At 37.8% G+C, this 21271-nt stretch overlaps 1 protein-coding gene across 3 annotated transcripts in view; it reads right to left on the bottom strand.

Moving 5' to 3' along the window:
• adamts3 (ADAM metallopeptidase with thrombospondin type 1 motif, 3) overlaps nt 1-21271 on the bottom strand; it is a 264743-nt gene that overhangs the window by 32112 nt on the left and 211360 nt on the right. The window contains exons 16-18 of one of the 3 annotated variants that reach the window (XM_055011322.1): nt 15429-15485; nt 14452-14535; nt 1501-1664 (exon numbers count right to left, since the gene is read on the bottom strand). In XM_055011322.1, coding sequence (XP_054867297.1) covers nt 1501-1664; nt 14452-14535; nt 15429-15485 — 305 coding nt within the window. Of the gene's footprint in view, nt 1-1500; nt 1665-13935; nt 14017-14451; nt 14536-15428; nt 15486-21271 lie in introns of all 3 variants that reach the window. The other 2 variants (XM_055011323.1, XM_055011324.1) reach the window with 2 other exon arrangements.

Genomic DNA, 21271 nt, shown 5'->3' with positions numbered 1-21271 from the left:
CCAAATCCCACCCATTAATATGACAACATGGAAGTCAGACTTGTTGCATTAATGATGCAGAAAAGTTGCTAGGACCAATTTTGTAAAAGTTTCCATTGGGACTTCTATAGAAAAGGGACCAGGGTGCTGATTTGGAAATGAAGCTGACATGTTCAGATGCCGTTGGATTAACAGAAAACTATGTTTTTTGTGCTCGCTGTGATGTTTTCAGACTAATATTGGTACTAAAATTTGGAAAAAACCTTCCCTAAATCCCTTCCATTAACATGTGCTGTGCTGAAAATGATGTAGAAGTGGTGCTAGGGCCAACTCAGTAACACAAAAAGGAAAAAAAAGTTATGTTCAGATGCCATTAGATTATCAGAAAAGAAGGACTCTTAATGAAGGACTCTGTATGTGTGTGTGTCTGTTCTTGGCTTTTCTCAACAACTGTTTGTCCGATTTACTTCACACTTGGCTACTACATTACTGCACATCCAGAGAGGTTCAGTGCTGACTCTGAAGTGGTTTCGATGAACCGTTCTTGAGAAAAATGACATTAAAGGGCAGTTGGCGACTCAGCTAAATGATTGACAGAAAGAGTATGTCTGATTCCAGCTCCTTCAATGTGAATATTTTCTGATTTGTTTCTTCCTCTGTGATTTTTGGGCAAAAAAAAAGCATTTAAGTAAACTCTGATCCACATTTTTAACCATTTTCTGAACAAACAGCCGATAGATTCATCCAGGAAATATTAAAAAAGAAAATAATCCTTAATGCTGGTGAAATTATTTGGTCATACAGAGTCAAGTGTCTGGATTTACCATAAAACATAAACATTATTTTATACTATTATATATTAAAACAGCAGTTATGTCAACTTTTTCCAGATTTAGTTCAAAGATTTTATTAAACCTCATTAATCAGTTGATCTGTAATAAATTCATCTGAAGCTTTGAGAATCAGTTAAAAACTTTGTCATTTTTGAGCAGATAAATATTTAAATTTGTTCAAAATAACCACAAACTGTCCAAAATCCTTTTAAATAGGTTCAGAATTACTCAAAATAACAAAAACTTGTCCAGATTGGGGAAAGACGGCTGCTACCAGTACCCAGAAAACAAGCTAAAGCTACAAAACTTAACCCACTATGATCTAATGTGTGGCAGCATTTTAGTCAGAAACCAACAAGTAGTTCAGTCTGGAAACATCTCAGCAGTCAGTACAACTTCTTCACCATCACTTGAAATAACAGCATCACAGAACACTTAAGAAATCTGCAGCTTCAGACTGACTCTACTGTCCCGTCACCAATCGGCCCGGTCCGAAACAAACACACTGTGAACGGATGCTGCACAAGTTAATTAAAATCTAACAGTCCGTGAGAGAAAACTAATGAGTGGGACGGGGTTTGGAGGATTTGGCAGAACAGCTGACCTGCTTCTTTTATTGTGGCGCTCATTAACCGGCCAACAGCCCATTAGGTGGACTAAAGCTTGACGGAGACTGGAGTGTCCTTACCAGAACCACCACGGGGTCGTGCAGAGGCCCGTCAGTGTGCAGTGTCTCCACGTCCTCCTCCATGATGTAATGCCACTCCACGCCCAGGTCGATGAAGCTCCTGGACTTGACCTCCTCTCCTTTCCCGTTGAGGATGTAGTGCCCCGTCGCCTGGTTCTTGATTGCTGCAATCAGTCATTCATTATGAGTCGCTGACATGGCTTGAAATATCACCGCTCCATCAATTACAAGACTTCTGAATTGTTCACTGAGAAGGAATCGTGCTCTCAGAAAGGGGTGACTCACAGGAAACGCTTCTGATTCATTCTCTCATTTATACTAAACAGCGCTGCCAAGCTCATAATGTAATAAAAGATCATTTAGAAGATGCTTTACATACATTTGATGGATTTACTGCATCTCAGGGGGCGAAATGCATCATAATTAACCCTCCTGTTGTCTTCATTTACAGGCACCAAAAATATTGTTTCCTTGTCTGAAAAAATCCAAAAATTCAGCAAAAAAAATCCCGAAATTTTTTGAAAATTTGCAAAACCTTCAGGAAGAAAATTCCAGTAATTCCTTAAAAGTTTCCCTTAAAAGACGTATTTTTTTTTTAAAAATCAAGAAAATACAAGAAAATTCTTGTAAATATATTTTTAAAAATGAGTAAAAATCATCCAAAAAAATCCTAAAAATATCTAAAGTGATTCCATATATATCAGTAAAACTTCTAATGTTCTTTATATAATTTTCTTTAGGAACATTCAGATAAAAATCAACCAAAATCCAGCTAAATTCACTGGTTTTCTTAAGAAACATTTTGAACATTTCTTTTTTCCACCAAAAAATGTTCAAAGATTTCCCAAAAATGTTGAAAATGTGGACATCAGAAGTTTCACAGTGAAAATATTAATTCCCCACATTTTTAAACTTTAAAACGGGTTAATTTGACCCGCAGGACGACACGAGGGTTAAGAGCTGCTAAAACAATCCAGTATTCTCTGTCACAGATCGTTTCCTCTGGTGCAGAAATTTAACTGTTCTGCTGAGTAATAGCAAGAATTATTAGAAGGTAAGCAGTTTTTAAAGCTTTTTCCCATGGTCCATCAGACTCCTGAACTAACATTACTATAATGCCTCTAATGCTACTTATCTCCTGCCCATATTTATTCTATTTTACTGGAGGTTATCTGATTTCATTCACCTCCCACACTGGATTCTAGATATCTTGCCGTTTTTTAAATGTTGTAATTCCTAATATAGTCTTGTTTTATTTGTGCATTTGATTTTATTATTTATTGTTGTTAATTTAGCTTGTTATCAATGCACCGTCCAGTGGCAGCTATTTATATTAAATAAAGCTATTCTATTCTATTGTGTTTTTAAAAAACTCTTCAATTTACAATAAAATCTCAAAAAATCCCAATTATTTCAAATTCTTGACTATTTACTTACTTACTCGTATGTCCTCTTTAAGAGTTTATCCCTAATTATTTGCTCATTTGGCTCAACATACAGCCTATGTGTTTTCTCCAGGATAAAATACAGGGTCTCCCTAAAGTCTGGACACATAGGAAATCTCATTAACTGTAATTATTTTTCCCTCAACAGATTAAATATGGCTTTGGCTAAACAAGAAAGAGTCAGACTGTTAATTCTCAGTGGACGTGAAGGATGGACATATCCAAAGATAGGGTTAGAGTTATAAAATAAAATAAAAACAATAATTAAAATGTAAATTTAAAATCAAATAAATAAAATACAATAAAAATAAAATGTAAAAAAATTAAATTTAAAAAAAAAATGTAATTTAATTGCATTTAATTAAATCTAATTAAATCAAATCAAATTAAGTAACAATTTACCTCCACAACCATCATACTAATAATTTTGCATCCATGGACCAGTTCAGGTATTAAACTAAGTGCTAACAGTGTTGTTTTTCTTCCACTGTATTTTATTTAAAGTGCATCACTATGTCTGCAATACCAAATATTTTCCAACAAATTAATAAAATAAAATGAATAGTCTTAGTTCTCTCTGCCTGCAGGTTTATAAGAAATAAAGGATTTCAAGTGCAAATGTATTAATACGTTATGGAGCAGAATATTAAAATAATTTATGCGCCTGTCTTTCTGGAATAAAAATGTACTTGCAATTTAATAGTAATAATAATTAAAATCACATTTTGTTTGGTTTAACGGCTGCGTCAAGTTCTTTGATTGTCAGATTTCAAACTTCATCTCAGACTTTTTAATCAGTATTTATGTCACTAACTGTGAGCACCAGAGAAAAACACCTGAACAGGTGAGTCCCTCTATTTAAAACACCTGTTGTTTATCTCCAACACCTGAGCTACTTTTTCAGTTTCTGGATACAAACCAATGAGGAATAAATTACAGTTTCTATGATGCACTGACACAATGAGAGAAGAGCAGCAGAATGTTAAGTCCTTCAGGTGAAAGCAGGTCAGAAACATCTGCAGCGATCCATCATCACGTGTCATGTTCCAGATAATGACAGTGACAGGAAGGATGGATGCTGTTTACAAACTACTGCAGATGAAAAAGCTTTTTTTTTTTTCAAATGTGAGAAGTTCACATGGTCTGAAAGGAAACCATCAACAGTCAGATGGACTCTGTGTAAAATGTTTACAAAAACTGAGTGCTCACTTTTGTCCTGGTTATTTTCTGAAGTCAACTTCTGCTGGATGCTTTTTTTCGTCAAAATAAAGTTAGTCACACCTTAGCCCTTAGATCAGGAGTGTCAAACATGCAGCCCGAGGGCCAAAACTGGCCCTCCAGAGGGTCCAATCCGGCCCACGGGACGACTTTGTAAAGAGTAAAAATCCCAGAGAAGACATTAACTGCACATTGTATATTGGTAAAACTAAATTTAAAATAATTTCTAGACCAAGAATTAAACTAGAATTTTTTTTTAAAATCACGGTTTGCAGTTGATGGTAATTTTTACACTCCTGCAGGCCAGGTTGGACCATCTGGTGGGCCAGATTTGGCCGGCGGGCCATACGTTTGACACCCCTCATCTACCTGGTCTTATCTGGTGTTTCCTCATTACATGTGTCACATCAGATATCCTCAGTCCCTTTATTTCTAACCTGATTTTAGGGACGGGGAGATTGTTTGTAGCGTTTTATTGCACTTTCTATGACTGTTATTTATTTCTGTTATCTGTAAAGCACTTTGTGCTGCATTGTACAGGGTGTCCCTAAAGTCTGGACCCACAGGAATTCTCATTAAGTATCATTTTTTTGTCTCCACAGATTATATATGGCTTTGTTGAAAGAAGAAAGAGTCAAACTGGTATTTCTCAGTGGACGTGAAGGATGGACATATGGAAAGATAGGGTTAGTAGGGTTGGTTGGTAGGGTAAGGGTTCGTAGCATTAGGGTTAGGAAAGTGATTTTTTGAGGTTATCAAATCAAATCAAATGCCTTTATTGTCACTGGACATATGCACAACGAAATCTTGAATGTCTCTCCTTCGTGGGATTAAATGATAACAACAGGTAAGATAAAAAATATATAAAATAGACTATGCAAAACACATATATGTAAGAAAATAATTAGATAAAATAACATAAAAGTAAATAAATATTGCACAACCCACCCAAAACTGCACTGTCCATGCTAAAAGGGTTAGCATGAATTTTATCCATGACCAATTCTTCAGTTTCTGCTGATACATTTGGTCGTCCAGAACAGGATTTGTCCATGACACTGCCCGTTTCTTAAAACTTTTTAACCACTTTCACCACCGTGGAAAATCCAAGTGGAATCCTCCTTGGATATCGTGCATTAAATTCATCTGCTATCTTTCAATATGTCCATCCTTCACGTCCACTGAGAAGTAATAGTTCAACTCTTTTAATCTGTGGAGGCCATAAAATGATAGTTCATAAGATTTCCTATGTGTCCAGACTTTAGGGACACCCTGTATTTGCATGAAAACAGCTATATCAAAGAAAAATACCATAAATAATGAGGAGTTAAGAGACTGGAAAACTGAAGTGCAGTTTACATGATGATTTAAGTTTAACTGGGAAAAATCTTTGGAGGCTAAAGTAATTCTGATCAGATCAGTCAGATTTAGTTTATTATGCCAACATGTCATTTTGTTGCTCTCAGTAAGGACGTGATTGAGGACACACTCGTGTTTTCTCGCTCTAAGCTCTTCCTAACACCTCTTCTCTGCTTAAGGGGCATTTCAAGGACTGAAGTTTCCTCAGCAATGGGAGAGAATAAAGGTTTCCAGGTGATGGGAGTAGAGATGAAGCCATTAGGCATAATTTAGCATCATGAAATGCACCTATAGAGCGGTAAAGTGTGCATGGATGGATGAGTACCGCAATGAAACATGACCAGGCTCGTCTCCTGTTTGTATTTACTATTGCAACCATGACAACAAAGGTTTTGAGCGAAGTAATGTGTGTGAACACGTGAAAGGACTTAATAAACTCAATAAAAACATTTAAACAAAAGCAACAGGATGCAGAAGGAAAACGATCCTTTAACTAAGATGTACAACTGTAGGTTTAACTGCTTTTGTGCGTAATTTTCACAAACTTTTAACCAGAACACTTTCGAAAACTGCCTTCAATGTGCCCAGTTTAGTGAACACACAATTATCACTGCATCGAGAACAGAATTATTCTGGACCAAGATGGATGGATGTTTTCAGGACTATTTGTTTTGTTTGTCTGTTTATCTGTAAGTAAAATACACAAAAACTGCCAGGTGTCATACTTTGTTTAGTGACATCTCACTAGGCTCTGCAGAAGACTGTGTTTTGTTGCATTTTATTCTATTATGGTGCATCTTCACCATTATTTTCTTGTTCTGTGTCCGATCTATTTATATTTTTAAGAATATTCATTCATTCATTTGTAATTTGTTATTTTATTTAATTTTATCAGTTTAATATTTTACTCTATTGTGGTGCAACTTCACTATTATTTTCTTTTTCTGTTTTTATAATTTTTGACTTTTGTTACTTATCTATTCATATTTTTAATAACACATAATTTATTCATTTATTTATTCATTCATTTATTTATTTACTTGTTATTTTACATCAACTTATTTCATGTTGTCGGTTTAATATTTTACTTTATTATGGTGTAATTTTACTATTATTTTCTATTTCTCATCTTTTGTTTTATCGACTTTTATTGTGTCCTTCACCTATCTATTTATATGTTTAATAATAGATATTTTATTTATGTATTTATGTTAGTTTAATTTTTATTGGTTTAATACTTAATGTGCAAAGTTACTATTGTTTTCTTATTATGTTTATAGGATTTCTGACTTTTATTTTGCCCTTCACCTACCTATTTATATTTTGAATAATAGATATTTTATTTATTTATTTATTCATTCATACATTCATTCATCCATTTGTTATTTTGTCTTATTTGATTTCATTTTATCCATTTAATATTTTACTTTATTATGGTGCAATTTTACTATTACTTTCTTATTCTGTTTTCAGGATCTTCACTTTTTATTTTGCCCGTCACTAATATATTTATATTTTTAATAATCGATTATTTATTTATTCATTCATTTTATCTATTTTTATTTAATTTTATCACTTGTTTGTATTGTTTCAGTTAATTTTCACCTCTAATCTGCAAAGCACTTTGCGTTGCATGTCATATTTATGAAATGTGAAAAATAAATAAAGTCTGATTGACTGATTGAACTTTTTAATGGAACTTTGTGGTTTAAATGCATCCTGAATTGTGGAGCTGAATTCAAAGAGATCACAGATCATCTTTGGTCCTTTACGCCACTATTAACCATCATTAAACTGATTTATTTGCAACCTTGATGTGTAGCAGTGGCTTTGGACAGCAGAGATAAATAACAGTGTATTGCTGCTATAGAAACGGAGCTACAGGGACGAATGATGCACTTTGCCACTTCATTTGAAAGACTGGGAAATTGATTTCAGTTCTGTATATGTGGACATATTTTCTGATTATGTGCCATTTCTTTGTAGCTTTTTGCCAGTTTGAAGGTTTTAGCGTGCCTGTGATAATGACACAGTCGATGCCATACAACGAATAAAAGGTTGTTGTGAATCAATACGAGGCCGCGGTCGTAAATATGTTGGACAACGACGTATACATCATTATTGAATGCATATCACCAGCAAACACGGTTGTAAAGCTCATTACGAGTCGACGTTCACCGACAACGGATTAACAGGCTGCTTCCACAAGATGAAAAACACGACGTTGGCTTTCATTTTAATGCAATATTTTTATTCCATCATCCAATGCGAGGTTCTGAAATGTTCTTAATGTCAACAAATCCACGAAAAGACTAAAAGCAACGACGGATCGTAGCTATGGTGCTGCATTATTGGGTTACTGCCTTTTAGCTTTACAGAGACTGAAGCTGATGTACACTAAGCATTCAAAAGTTTGGTGTCACTTAGAAATGTAGTTATTTTTTTTTAAAGAAAAGCACTTTCTTTCCAATGAAGATAACATTAAATGAATGATAAATCCAGTGTAGACATTGTTAATGTGATAAATGACTATTCTAGCTGGAAACGGCTGATTTTTAATGGAATATCTCCATAGAGGTACAGAGGAACATTTCCAGCAACCATCACTCCTGTGTTCTAATGCTACATTGTGTTAACTAATGGTGTTGAAAGGCTAATTGATGGTTAGAAAACCCTTGTGCACATGTATAAAAGTGTGCGTTTTCAACAGCAACATTTGGGATGTTTTCATCAACCTCCAAAGTCAGTTTCAGGGTGAGGTTGTTTATATCATCACAATGTTCTTGAATGACATTGAAAACACCTCATCAAACTCAATAAAGTGCTGCTGAAGGTTATTTTAAAATTCACAACACCAGCAGACTAATGTGTGACACCAGCTGTGCGGTTGTTACCCCTGAGTTGATGTATATTTCCTCTAAATTGCCTAAATGGCCCACATGCAGCATAAATAAGGTCGATTTCCACACTTCAGCCTCGTTTGAAGCTTCCAGATGCATTAGAGCTCATAAAGTAACTTCCACTCATCTGTCTTGTTTCTAATAATCCTCCTTATCACATATGAAATCAGGTTTGGTGTTGCTCCATCACATGCCAATCCACCCGAGAGTTGTTCGCTTTGGAGTCTCTGATTGAGATGATTGATTGGCGAGATGATCAATTATGCGGATCCTCTCAGATCATCGCTTTCATACTAATCAGCGAGGATCAACAGCACGTGATCAGGAACTGAAATGCACCACAATGAATCTAAACTGGAAATGATTGTCACTCGATCTTGGCAGCGGATTAACAAAAACGAAGGCAGAGTGGAACTGTTCTATCCAGTAGTTTTAGATTTTTTTACAATAATAAAATTTATAAAATTTCAGTTAATCCCAGAAAAGGGAATAAAAAGACCACCTCCACAGCTCTGGGCAAATATAATTCCTTAAATCAATAACCACACAAAGTAGATTACTGATTATTGAGGGTGACTATCGCTGTAATTACTGGGCTGGACGGGAATCAATTTTACACCAGTTGAAGCCCTTTGAGGCAAATCTGCTGAGAATGTGAATAAAACTGACATGAAATTATCACTTCACCTCTTAAGAAAAACTAAATTGACTGTTTCTTCAAGAATTCTAACTAAACTTGTTGAGTTTAAGGGGTGAGATCCAGCATCTGGAGATTGTTGGGAGGTGGTTTCTTCTTTTACTGCTTCAGTAGAAGACAATTGGGCTTATTTGTAGTTCTTGAAGACATTTTAGCTCTTATCTAAGACGTTTCTTCAGTTCTGACCAACTTCAGGGGAGTTCTGGGTATTTATTCCAATGCGAGTGCACTCAAAAGTCTTCATGTTTTGCTGTTGGATGCTATGTTTTAAGCTTGGTGACAGTTGACATACACTTTTCGTAATTTCTGAACACATATTTAAAAAAACAAGCGGTTGTAAACAGGAATAAAAGTACAGAAAACATACATTTTATCCAAGACTTCAGGTTAATTTATGGCAGCTCTACTTTTGGCAGTTTGGTAATATTATAAGCTGTAATGCGTTCGGTTTGCTGCTGCCTCTGTCATTGTCTTGAGTTTTGTTTAGTTACTTCCTGTTTTATTTAGTAAAGATCCCTACTCTTCTGTTTTTACTTCTTCCCTTTGTCTCTGTTTCCCTCCTCTTTTGATTGTCCTCATTAGTTTCAGCTGTGTCTCATCTCCTCAATCAGTTCTCAGTGTATACGTGGTCTTGTCTTGGTCAGTTTGTCCTGTTTGCTACCCTGATGTGAACCTCTCTGAAGCCAGCTGGATTAACCTTGTGTTTCTTGTCTTTGTCTAGTTTATGCATTTTGTTTTTTATACCCTGTTTGCCTCCCTGTTACCTGCCTCATTTGCTGCTTATACTTATTGTGCTCCATGCATCCACCTGATTAATGTTTTGTACCATTTTTTAATTTCTGGAAGCTCAGATTAGTTCTTTATCCCTTGAGCTTTTAGTTTGCTTTTTACCCTCAGCCACCTTCCGCTTGCTCCCCTTCCTTTATTACATCTATTAGTTTTCATTAGTTTTGATTTGTGTCCTTCTCTGCTAACCTCTGAACCACCTGGTGCTAAAACTCTTTAGGGAAGAGAGCTGGTCTGTAGGCCATGCATCTGTCACAGCACAAGATGAGCTTCTTGAAGACTCTGTCCTTTTTTAAAAAACGTTTTTAACATTCAAGCCATAGTTTGGCCACACTCTTTGTAATAACGCAATGCATCATGTTGACCAGTTTATCAAATCTCAGCTGAGAATTTACAGCTTCAGCTTCAAGGGGGAGAGTAATCTGGGTTACTTTTCTGTGGTTAAACTTTACAGAAGTTCTCAAAATGTGCAGAATAACAGCAGTAATTCCAAGTTAGAGATGCATCGGTTGTGCACAGAGAAGCCTCTAGTTTTCACTCAGTTACTCCAGTGCAATGAGACAAGTGTGTGAACAAAAATGAGCTGGTTTGAAACTAGTAAAAGAAGACATTCTGCTGTAAGATTCACTTCCATCTGCTTAATGTTGGGGCTGAGGTGCAACCAATACAAAATATGCACTCTGGAGCCATGTAAAGACTCATTCACTGAGACTTTGAGTCTAGATGAAGCAACAAAAGAAGATCCTGAGAGTTTCGTCATGCTTAAGTGGGTTTACTGCAAATTCACACACCACAACAGAACATCTGTAAGACTGATGGGCACCGTACACTGGAGCTTTCAAATCCAAAATCCACAAATATGTATAAATTAACATCAGATCGGTTAGTTTCACAACACTTTTATGTGAAGGTGTTGCTTTTATGTTATTTCCTTGTCACAAATTCACTAGGAATTCACTTCAGGCTTGATGCTTTAAAGCTTTAAAGTAAGCTAACATAGACTTTTAACTTCAATTTCACCCCTGATTTACTTCAAAGACTTCCTACACATCATTTTTTTCTCATTTTTTTTCTCCCCTCCTCTCACTTTTCCACAAGATCGGAGTGTCACACAAATAACTTTAATCGTAAATGTTAATCTTGCCGAGTTCTTTTGAAAAGCACAGCGCCTCTGGCCAGGGAGATCGATGCTGACCTGCTTCACCCGGCGGATACTAAATAAATCATACTTTCCTCAGGCCACTCACACAACAAGAAACAAAAAGATGAGGCGCTTCTTTCATGCCTTCAACCATCTGTCTGACACTGGGATACTTTTTGTTTACAGGGAATAAATAACTTGTCTGCTTCTCTGATGTGTTTCTCTGAACTTTCATGTTTCTTCTTTGAACACTTTTTCAGCTCTTTTAATTGAGCTCATCTGCCACTGATAAGTTGCGCTTGTTCATTTCAAAGTTCCTTCACACTAAAGAATTTTTGTCTCCCCCTGTCGGCAGTAAGAGTAGTTACACTCTCAAAGCCTGCTTCTGATAGGTGTTCATCATTTTTCTTTCAGACCAAAATCCTTCTTCTGATTTCTGAGTTTCTTTCACGTGGAGGATCAGAAACTTTGCTTGGATGCTTCCTAGGTTTTCCCAACACAGGCGCCACCATATTAGTAGTTACTTCAGCCTCCTCTGTCTCCGTCTCCTCAGCGCTGACAAAAGAATAATGCTGGTTGACGTAAAATGCACACATCAGGTAAATGTCATAGAAAGCAGATTCAAAACTTCAATATACTTCAAGATCCTGAGACATTTACCTGGTGCTGACAGGCTTAATCGGCATGGTAAAAGTCAAAAAATCCAGTTAATCAGTATTTTGACACTATCTAGTGAGCAAATAACTACCTGTACTGTCCTGTGGGTACATATTGTGAGAATTAACACGAACATTTGACTTTTTTAACCCACTTTCAGCTCACTGTTCTGGTTTTACGGCGTCTTCCAGCAGCATCTGTTTTCGTCTGTAAAGTTCAGATAAACTCAGTGTACTGGACTTTTGTTGTCATGGTTTCAATACTAAGTGTTTGGTTTAGATCCGAGATGATTTGTTCTTTATTCTATTAAGAGAATTATTTAAAGCAATAATGCCAAACATCATGTTCTTCAATGTAAGATTTCCTTATTTTTCTGGTTGTGCTCTTCATAATAAACTGAACATTTTTGAGTTGTGGATGCTGTTCAAACCAAGAAATTTGAAGATATTACATTTTGTAGAGTGCAGCTTTATCGACTATATGAAAAATTAATAGACAGACGAAGAGATCAGCTGATTGGGGAATGATTAGGTGACTTTCCACAGCAGGAACTTGGAGAATGTTTACAGGAACAACCTCAAAATTGGCAATTTCAGCTTTTTTGTTTCTGTTGCTATACAGGATCAGACAAGTTTGACAACAAAATTAACTCAGAGTGCATCAAAATAATGTAAATTGTAGTGAGTGGACTCCAGTTCTATGAGTTGTAGGAGATAAAACAATGGTTTGTCGTTTGTTGTGTTGTGTTTGCCTATATGGTGAATTTTATGCTGTTGATGTTAAACTGGTGGTTGTTGTCCTCTCAGAGTTGAACCACTCTGAGAACTTCATCTCCCCTAAAAAATGGCCCATAAAGAGGTTCTAAAAAGGTTTTTGTTACAGTTGGAACGTGCACAAAGGTTCAGTTCACCCTAGAACAGCTGCAAGTTCCTGCAGTGGAAACCAGCTAATTGTTCTACTAGTTGTAATAAACCAGTGGAGACTGTCTGGACGCAATGACAGCCAATCGTTTGTAAATACTAATTTTGACATTTTATAACCCCATCCAACCTCTACAGCTGTTTCTATCACTGTTATGTGTCTTTTTTAAATATATAAACATCTATACTACTGTTCAAAGTCTGGGGTCACTTAGAAATGTCCTCATTTTTGAATGAAAAGCAGTTTTTTTTCAATGAGGATAACATGAAATGAATGACAAATCCAGTGTAGACATAGTTAATGTGGTAAATGACTATTGTAGCTGGAAACAGCTGATTTTTAATGGAATATCTACATAGGGGTACAGAGGAACATTTCCAGCAAACATCACTCCTGTGTTCTAATGCTACATTGTGTTAGCTAATGGTGTTGAAAGGCTCATTGATGATTAGAAAACCCTTGTGCAGTTATGTTAGCACATGGAGAAAAGTGGGAGTTTTACTGGAAAACATGGAATTGTCTGAATGACCCTAAACTTTTGAACGGTAGTATACCAAAATTGGTAATTTCCACAAACGTAATATTTTTCTCTGCTCTAGCCAGTACATCACTACACATACAATGGTGCACTTTAGCTCTTTTCTAACTTTTCTACTACTCCTCAGCATATCTTTGACTCAGTCCTGCAGAGGTTTTATTAAACATGAAGATATAAATAATAAAATGACATAAAACTTTAGCAATCTTGAAGGAAACGTGGCTGTTTAGAAAAAAACTGCAACAACATGAGAATAAATGCAGTATCCAATAGAAAAGCATTAAGATATAAGTATGGTGCATTACTGAAAATAACCATAATCAGCCAAAATGAGAAGTAATGATACTGAGGCAAGATGTACAAGCGACTATCAGTCAAACACAACACTAGGCTTTACTCATTATATACTTCTAGTTTTCTAACCTAGAATAATACCAGTTTCTTCTACATGTGTTTGGTCGTGACTGTGAATTCACCTCAATGTTGAAAAACATAACAAAAGAAAATCCTAGTCTTACTTTTACAGGAGAAAGAACCCACTAATATACCGACCTCCCTGTAACACACTGATGAATAATGAATGTGCAATATGAAGACTAATTTTCTCAGTCAGGGAGGTGATAAGGAACAAATTATACAGAGTCTATAATCTGTGATTGTACAGAATGTGTTGTCATTAGTCTTCCTGGGAAGCATGGGGAGGATGGCGAGGAGCTATTTTTATCATCCTCTGATTTCACACATGCGTTGGTGGTGGAGATGTCGAGACTTACCAAGAATTTGAGGGGAGGCCTCATGTTCTTGGATGATCACATGTCTAGCTCCAGGAGGAATGAGAAACATCTTAAGGTAACCTTTTGCCAAGTTTGTAGCAGCAGCAGAAGCAGGAGGGCGGTTAGGAAAAGATAAGACAGAGACTGGTAAGCTGAGCAGATACAGGAATATTCAGTTTGTTTGCAGAGGTGGACATCACGCAGGTTTCAGAAGGAGTTTTTTTTGCTCTACAAAGTTTGAAGGAGTTAAAGAAGAAGAAAACACTACATCGGCTCTCCTCCTTGCTGCAGGTAAAAGTTTTTATTGAAACAGGTCATAAAGGTTCTTTCACATCTATGTCTCCTTTCACTTTGCCATAGTGACTGATGTGCATACAGGATGTGAATGATAAGAGCCTTCAGCCATGTTTCAATAAGGAATAATGAGGAATGAGCAACAGCTACTTCAGACTACGGCTCAGCAAAGTGGCCTTCTGCTGGGGGATGTCCACCACGTACAAACCTACCGCGACTCACCAAGCACATTTCTAGAATCCTCGGTTTCATTTAAAAACACATTTCGAGCTCCTTTGGGCAAAAAGAAGGCTCCTCTGGTCTTCCCTTGAAAAGGAAATGAATCCGTTAGTCAGTGTTGCAACAGTCCCACCGTCTCCAAGCAACAACAACAACCTACAGTGGAGGCACGTTTAATTAGCATAGCAGGGACCAGAGGAATTCACACTGGATGAGGAAGCAAACCATTTTTTTTCTGCTGGCGGCATGGCACTTGCCAATCACCAGTAGCAAACTGCGGCTGTAATTACTCGCCTTCTATTTGACAGGCGGCGCCGACACTCTGGGCATCCAGGCTGAGTCGCAGCGGTGTGGGGAGGTGATTAAGAATGCGACCAGCGTTTACCATCACAGGTTTCACGCAGGATTACGGCAGGTGGCACAGAATGTGTGTTGAAGACATAAATTGCTTTTCAACTTTGTCAAAAAAAAAGACGTCTGTGAGAGCATCCTCTGATGGTAGCCAATTTACCAGCCACATGCCGCTCAGTAGAATCACTATTCGATTACACGGCTCCTTGTAGACTGACATGACGTCTAAAATTACCCTTAGGTGGTGCATTAATGGGCAGCAGTATGTCATAAATTGCACTTTAAATGGCCGACAACATCCCAGATTGTTTCCAAAGGTCTGCAGGTTTGTTTAACGTGACATTTTTTATCTACACTTCAAAGTTAGTTTGTTAGACTGATGAAGCAACTGCACAAAAGACACAAATATTAACTCTTTACAGACAGTTCTAGAGGCTGGATCGTATTACGAGATCATGACAGATTCAACCTAAACACAGACGTAATTAGTAACAGAGGAAGCAGCAGCTTGTGTGACTCACGTCTCCAGACCTCTACAGTGTTAGGCATCCATCTGCACTACAAGCTGGACAGGAAAAAACGCTACGAAGCTAAAGGTGGGAAGGGATTCAGTGACAACGGATACTTGCATATTGTGTTTTCCAACAAAGGGGTTTCTTTTTGGGCTCTCTTGCTTAACTGTTTCCCTGTTAAAAAAGGTGAGCGGTTAATTGAGAGTTAGAAAATGAAGGGGATTTATCACAGTTACAACAAAGTACATCCTCAGACGGTCTGATGAAGTCGTCGCAGTGAAATCCATTTTCTCTGAAGCTCTCTATCGATGCTGTGACATTTTAACTTAAACTAAATTCAATAATAAAGCATTCATCACTGGTGAGGCTGGAATCAAGGATGGATTTTTAAAGGCATCATGAAACCGTCATTCAAGTTATTCTCTTCATGCTTGTAGTTACTGTGAGGACACATTAAAAAAAAGAATCAAGCACTCCTTCCTAAAGCTGCACAGTGGGAAGTCTTTCTGTTTTAGAAAGCAGAGTTTCAGTGAATCAAGTTCTGCTGACTTTAATGTAGTGTGTGTGTGTGTGTGTGTGTGTGTGTGTGTGTGTGTGTGTGTGTGTGTGTGTGTGTGTGTGTGTGTGTGTGTGTGTGTGCACGCGCACCCTGTATGGCTGCAGAGGGGAGATAACCTGAACGAAGCAACTTGAATTAAAGAAGTTTATGTAACGGGTTAGCATGAAGTATTAATGAACTTTTGCAAACGTGCATTAAATAAATAAAAGGATTTAATTGTTTCACTCTTAATTAGTTTGAGTCTAAATTTAAAAGAATCTGACTGTTAGTGACGGCTGTCAGGTTCTCAGAACACCTTCACGTCACAGCTCCATATGGACTCATTTATTGGCTGCTAATGCAAATTGAACACAGGAGTGAGCGGCAACACCACGGAGGAGGCGGTCGCAGTCTGAGGCCTTGTCCACAGGTAGCCGGGTATCTCACAAAACGAAGATATTTTTCTACGATTCGGCCTATCATCCACACGAAAACGCAGATTTACGTCATCAAAAACAATTCTTTTTAAAAACTCCGACCAAAGTGAAGATTTGCGAATTCTCCGTTTTATGCGTCTGCGTGTGGACATCAGTAACCGGGGTTTTGCGCTTCGAAACGTCACCGCCTGCAACAAAATATGTTCTTACGTCACATATGCGACCTGTGTTTACATTCGGTAACAGTATGGATGCTCTCACGAGGTTTTGGACGCTGTTTCTTGTACAGGCGCTTTTTACTTGCTTGTTTTTACAAGCCCAGATACTGCTCCACATTCAACAACACAGGCGAAGGACGACGTTAAGAACGGTTATTCTCCACCACCTTGCTAGGATTTGGGGAACTACTGCCACCTAAAGGTCCGGCATGCTTATGAATGTGCTGAAAAACGCACTCATGCGGTTAGGTGTGGATGAAGTTTTTTTCTAAAAACGAGGTGGTGTGTAAGTAAGTTTTTTTCTAGACGGAGGGGGCAGGATGTTCGGTTTTACAAAAACCCTGCTACGTGTGGACAAGGCCTCAGAAACAGCTCTATAATCGGGTACAAGTCACTGTGTAGGGCTGCTTTGTTATTGTGAGAAATACTCGGTATTATTTACAGATTATCAATATAAATGACCAGGGACAATAATGATGATTACAGTACGAGCTGCGATCAAATAGTTCAGTGACTGTATGTGCAGCTTGAGTCACAAATGGGTAGAATATGATTTAAACGCCACATAGCAATGCAATCAACATCAGGACCTGTGATCCACTGGTAGACAAACATTTGTAACTTCTCCATGGAGCTTAAACTGGAACAGAGAAGATATCCTATTGAGTAAACAGCTGGATGATCCAAACTTCATGCTGAGGATCATCTCTGGTGAGGAGAGGTGGATCTGCAGCTACCATCAAGAGAAGAAACCAATTTTCGTAGGAAGAGCTGCAGTTTCCAAAACCAGACAAGTAGCAGCAGGTCAGGAGAAACATCAGGAGCATACTACTCTTTTTATTTGACATTCACATGGTTGTGCATGGGCCTGGGATCTTTCAGCATGGAGCTTGTTTCTGTCCATGTGTGGGTTTTCTCCAGGTTCTCCAGCTTCCTCCCACAGTCCAGAAACATGCTGAGGTTAATTGGTGATTCTAAATTGTCTGTAGGTGTGGGTGTGAGTGTGCTTGTTTGTGTCTATATGTAGGCCTGTGATAGACTGGTGACCACTGGGGGTCCCCTGCCTTGGCCCCCTGCGAACCTATTGAGGATTTAGTGGTCTATAGATAATGGATGGTTGTAAATGGTTGATAATTGATGGTTTGGATCGTTTGGTTCTCTGTTCAAAATTTGTAAGGCCTTCTTACTGTGTGAAACACTATAAGATAGCATATGTCGTGAATTAGCGCTATATTAATAAGACTGAATTGATTTCATTTTTACAGCTCTTCCTGCTGGATCTCAAGGCATTTCCAGAGCAGATGGGATATGTAATGTCTCCACAAAGTCTTGGGTCTACCCCAGTGCCTAAAAGAAGTCACCCTAACCTGACGCTCAAACACTTTAGCTGGCTTCTTTTAAAGCGAAGAAGCAGCAACTCTACTTACTGTATCTCTAAGGCCGAGCCTAGGCCCTCTATGGAGGAAACTCATTATGACTGCTTGTATCCATCTTGTATCCAGCTCATGACAATAGGTGAAGACAGACGAAGACCGACTGGTAAATTAAGAACTTCAGACTGAATTCACTCTCCATGATGGTCTAATACAACACCTACATTACTGGTGATGCTTCGGCAATCCATCTGTCTGTCTCACACTCCGTTTGGCTTCACTTGTGAACAAGATCCTGAGATACTTAAGCCCCTTCACTTGAAGCAGCAACTTGCCCCCAAGGGCGGAGGGAAAAATCAATTCCAGGCAAAGAATGAGGGCTTCAGACTTGGAGATGCTGAGTCTCATCCCAGCTGATTCACACTCGGCTGCAAATTGCTCCACTTGGTGTGGCATCTGGATTTTGCGTAAGTTTGTTGTCACTCTCAACCTTTCCTGTTTGCCACATTTGGCTCTCAGTGTCTTCCTCCTCTTCTCAAAAATGAAATTCAGGTTGAAATGATAACAGTTTTGACAGAGTTTAGGACATTCAGCGCTCACTGGACAGGGATCTTTACGGACTTATATCACAGGACTTACAGGGAGCTTGACAAGTGTTGCAGGAGCACTGGGAGCAGAGTATCACTGCGCAAGGAGACCAGTTTGATTGTGGCAGAATTTAAATCAGCTATGTTTTCTGCACTGCCTCAGAGCTATTTGATCGCATCTCATATACTCCTATTTTCCATTTTAGACTGCAGTTACATTGACAGATGCATCCGACATGCAATTCTTACTTTTAATCTCCCATATAAACATTAAAACAAACCGCACTGTTTTTTTGTGTTGTTGTGTGCAATAATAAATCTAAAAAGAGAAAAAGAGTGGAAATCCATGATTGATTATTAAACTATGGTGCTTAGAGATCCACAGTTGATCGTTGCAGTACATTTCTTAAGTGTTTTATAGATCAAGTCTCAGTTCCACATGACATAGTAATCACATAACATCTGCACTCTCCACTCACTTTATTAACAGTCCCTGCTAATTAAACTTCACAGTAAAGCCAGATGTTGTTCCAGAGGTTTTATGTTTTGTTTCTCGGACCTCTCTGCATGTGTAACTTAAACATGCAGTAAATGTAGATATTTTCACAGCTTCATTTGAAACCTGCTACAGTCACCTTTCCAGGAAAACCGCAAAACATATTTAAAATGTCCCTTCAACCGCCTGTCCTGTACTTCGGACACGTTTCCATCCACTCAACCAGGGACAAATATGAAGCAAAGAAAAAAGCTAAAAGCTCCACAATTACACCTGGAAATGAACCTGGAGTTGTTTTTCAGACTTCTGCTTTTAAGGTAAAATACAAACCTAGAAGTTCACTGAAACCCTGCAGAATTAGTATGCAGTGTTGAAGTGAAATGCAGCTTTGGTTTCACAGCCTCCTTCAAAGAGATAACGGCACTGCGGCAAGAAACCCCATGCAGGCTTCCTTCTTCATTTCAGGAGGCTGCTGCTCAGACCAAACAGTTTGCACCTCACTTTACATTTACAGCACAAAAGCTCAGACAGTTAATAACATCACTGCTGGTATCTAGTGTTCGTAAACTGGGCAAATATCTGAACTTTATTCATATTTACTAAATTGCACAGGAGTGGCATTGGTGCAATCATTTCTCAGTTTTTGATTAAGGATGAATATTAATGGGGTTGTTGTTAAATACTTTTCTCATTTCAGGAAAATGTAAGTGGTTAGATCCCTCTTCAGAGTTCAGCGGTTCACCACACGAACCTGAGATGTTGGAAATGTTTCCGGATGCATCAACAGGCAGCTCAACAGTTTACATTAAGTGCAGTTTGTCACTGAATTAGAATTAGTTCTCTGCAGGAGCAGGGATGCTTTCTGGTTAGTAGCGTACCTCTGGATGTTGAAAATGGCCAAACCAATGTATAAAAAAGATGAAAAAAGCTGCTGAAATGTGACAGGATGATAATAGTCAGCTAATGAAGTTCTATTTTTAAGCACTTTGCTTTTTTAATCAGTGCCTAAAGGATGGTATACTCTAAAGTTATTGAGGCAGAGAAGAACTGCACTCCACATGTAATTTTAAATCACATGCTTTCAGTTTAATTACATCTGCAGTGTATACTTACAAACACTTCTGCAGATGGAAGAGTGTCTTTAATCTTGTTTAGAATGAGGCTGCATCCTCTTCAGTGTCTGATATGTCTGCATCTAGACACTCTGCCGTTTACGGCTTTATGGAATAATCTAAAAGTAAATTATGTGCAATCACAACTCAGTGTGCATCTGTCTCCATCTTCACCTCATGGGATATAGTGATCCCTGAAGAATCAGCCAAGAATTCAACCACTAAAAGGAACACTGAGCTGAAACCAACATTAACACTTGGCTCACATTGGTGAAACTAACTTAAACATTAGTTCAACTGACTAAAAACCAGTGGATAATAATTTAAAAGTACATTGGAATGGTGTCATACCTCCTTGGGATGTCAGTTCTGTTGAAACAAGAAGCCATTAGACAATAATGAATAATATGCTCCAGGATGAGGCTGGATGTATTCTATGTTTCCCTTAGTGCCACCAAATTTCATTAAAACTAGAACTGCAGCATTCAGATTGGCTGGTTAGTTGATCTGTTCTTATCCAAACAAATGTGATGCTTTTCTCAGGTTAACATCATCAGAGTTTCAGGATTAATCCATTATTTTTGGCAACAGGAGGAACAATCTACTTGTGAACATTTCTATGTTTTCAAAACTCTGAGCTCACCAAACCCTTATGGAGGCTGCAAGGTCAAACTTATTTAACGTTTATGGGACATTTACTTAAAGTCAGCCCAAAATTAACTGAGTTTGTTACTTAATTACTTAATTGAGTTACACTACCACTCAAAAGTTTAGGGTCATTCAGACAATTCCATGTTTTCCAGTAAAACTCCCACTTTTCTCCATGTGCTAACATAACTGCACAAGGGTTTTCTAATCATCAATGAGCCTTTCAACACCATTAGCTAACACAATGTAGCATTAGAACACAGGAGTGATGTTTGCTGGAAATGTTCCTCTGTACCTCTATGGAGATATTCCATTAAAAATCAGTTGTTTCCAGCTACAATAGTCATTTACCACATTAACAATGTCTACACTGGATTTATCATTCATTTAATGGTATCTTCATTGAAAAAAAACTGCTTTTCTTTCAAAGATAAGGACATTTCTAAGTGACCCCAGACTTTTGAACGGTAGCGTAGATACTTGAAGTCGGCTCAAAATTAAATGAGTTTGTTACTTAACTACTTTACTGAGTCAAATACTTAAAGTTGGCT

The sequence above is a fragment of the Amphiprion ocellaris genome, chromosome 6, assembly GCF_022539595.1.
Source record: "Amphiprion ocellaris isolate individual 3 ecotype Okinawa chromosome 6, ASM2253959v1, whole genome shotgun sequence".
Classification (NCBI taxonomy): Eukaryota; Metazoa; Chordata; class Actinopteri; family Pomacentridae; genus Amphiprion; species Amphiprion ocellaris.
This window is presented reverse-complemented; position numbering and strand designations above follow the sequence as displayed.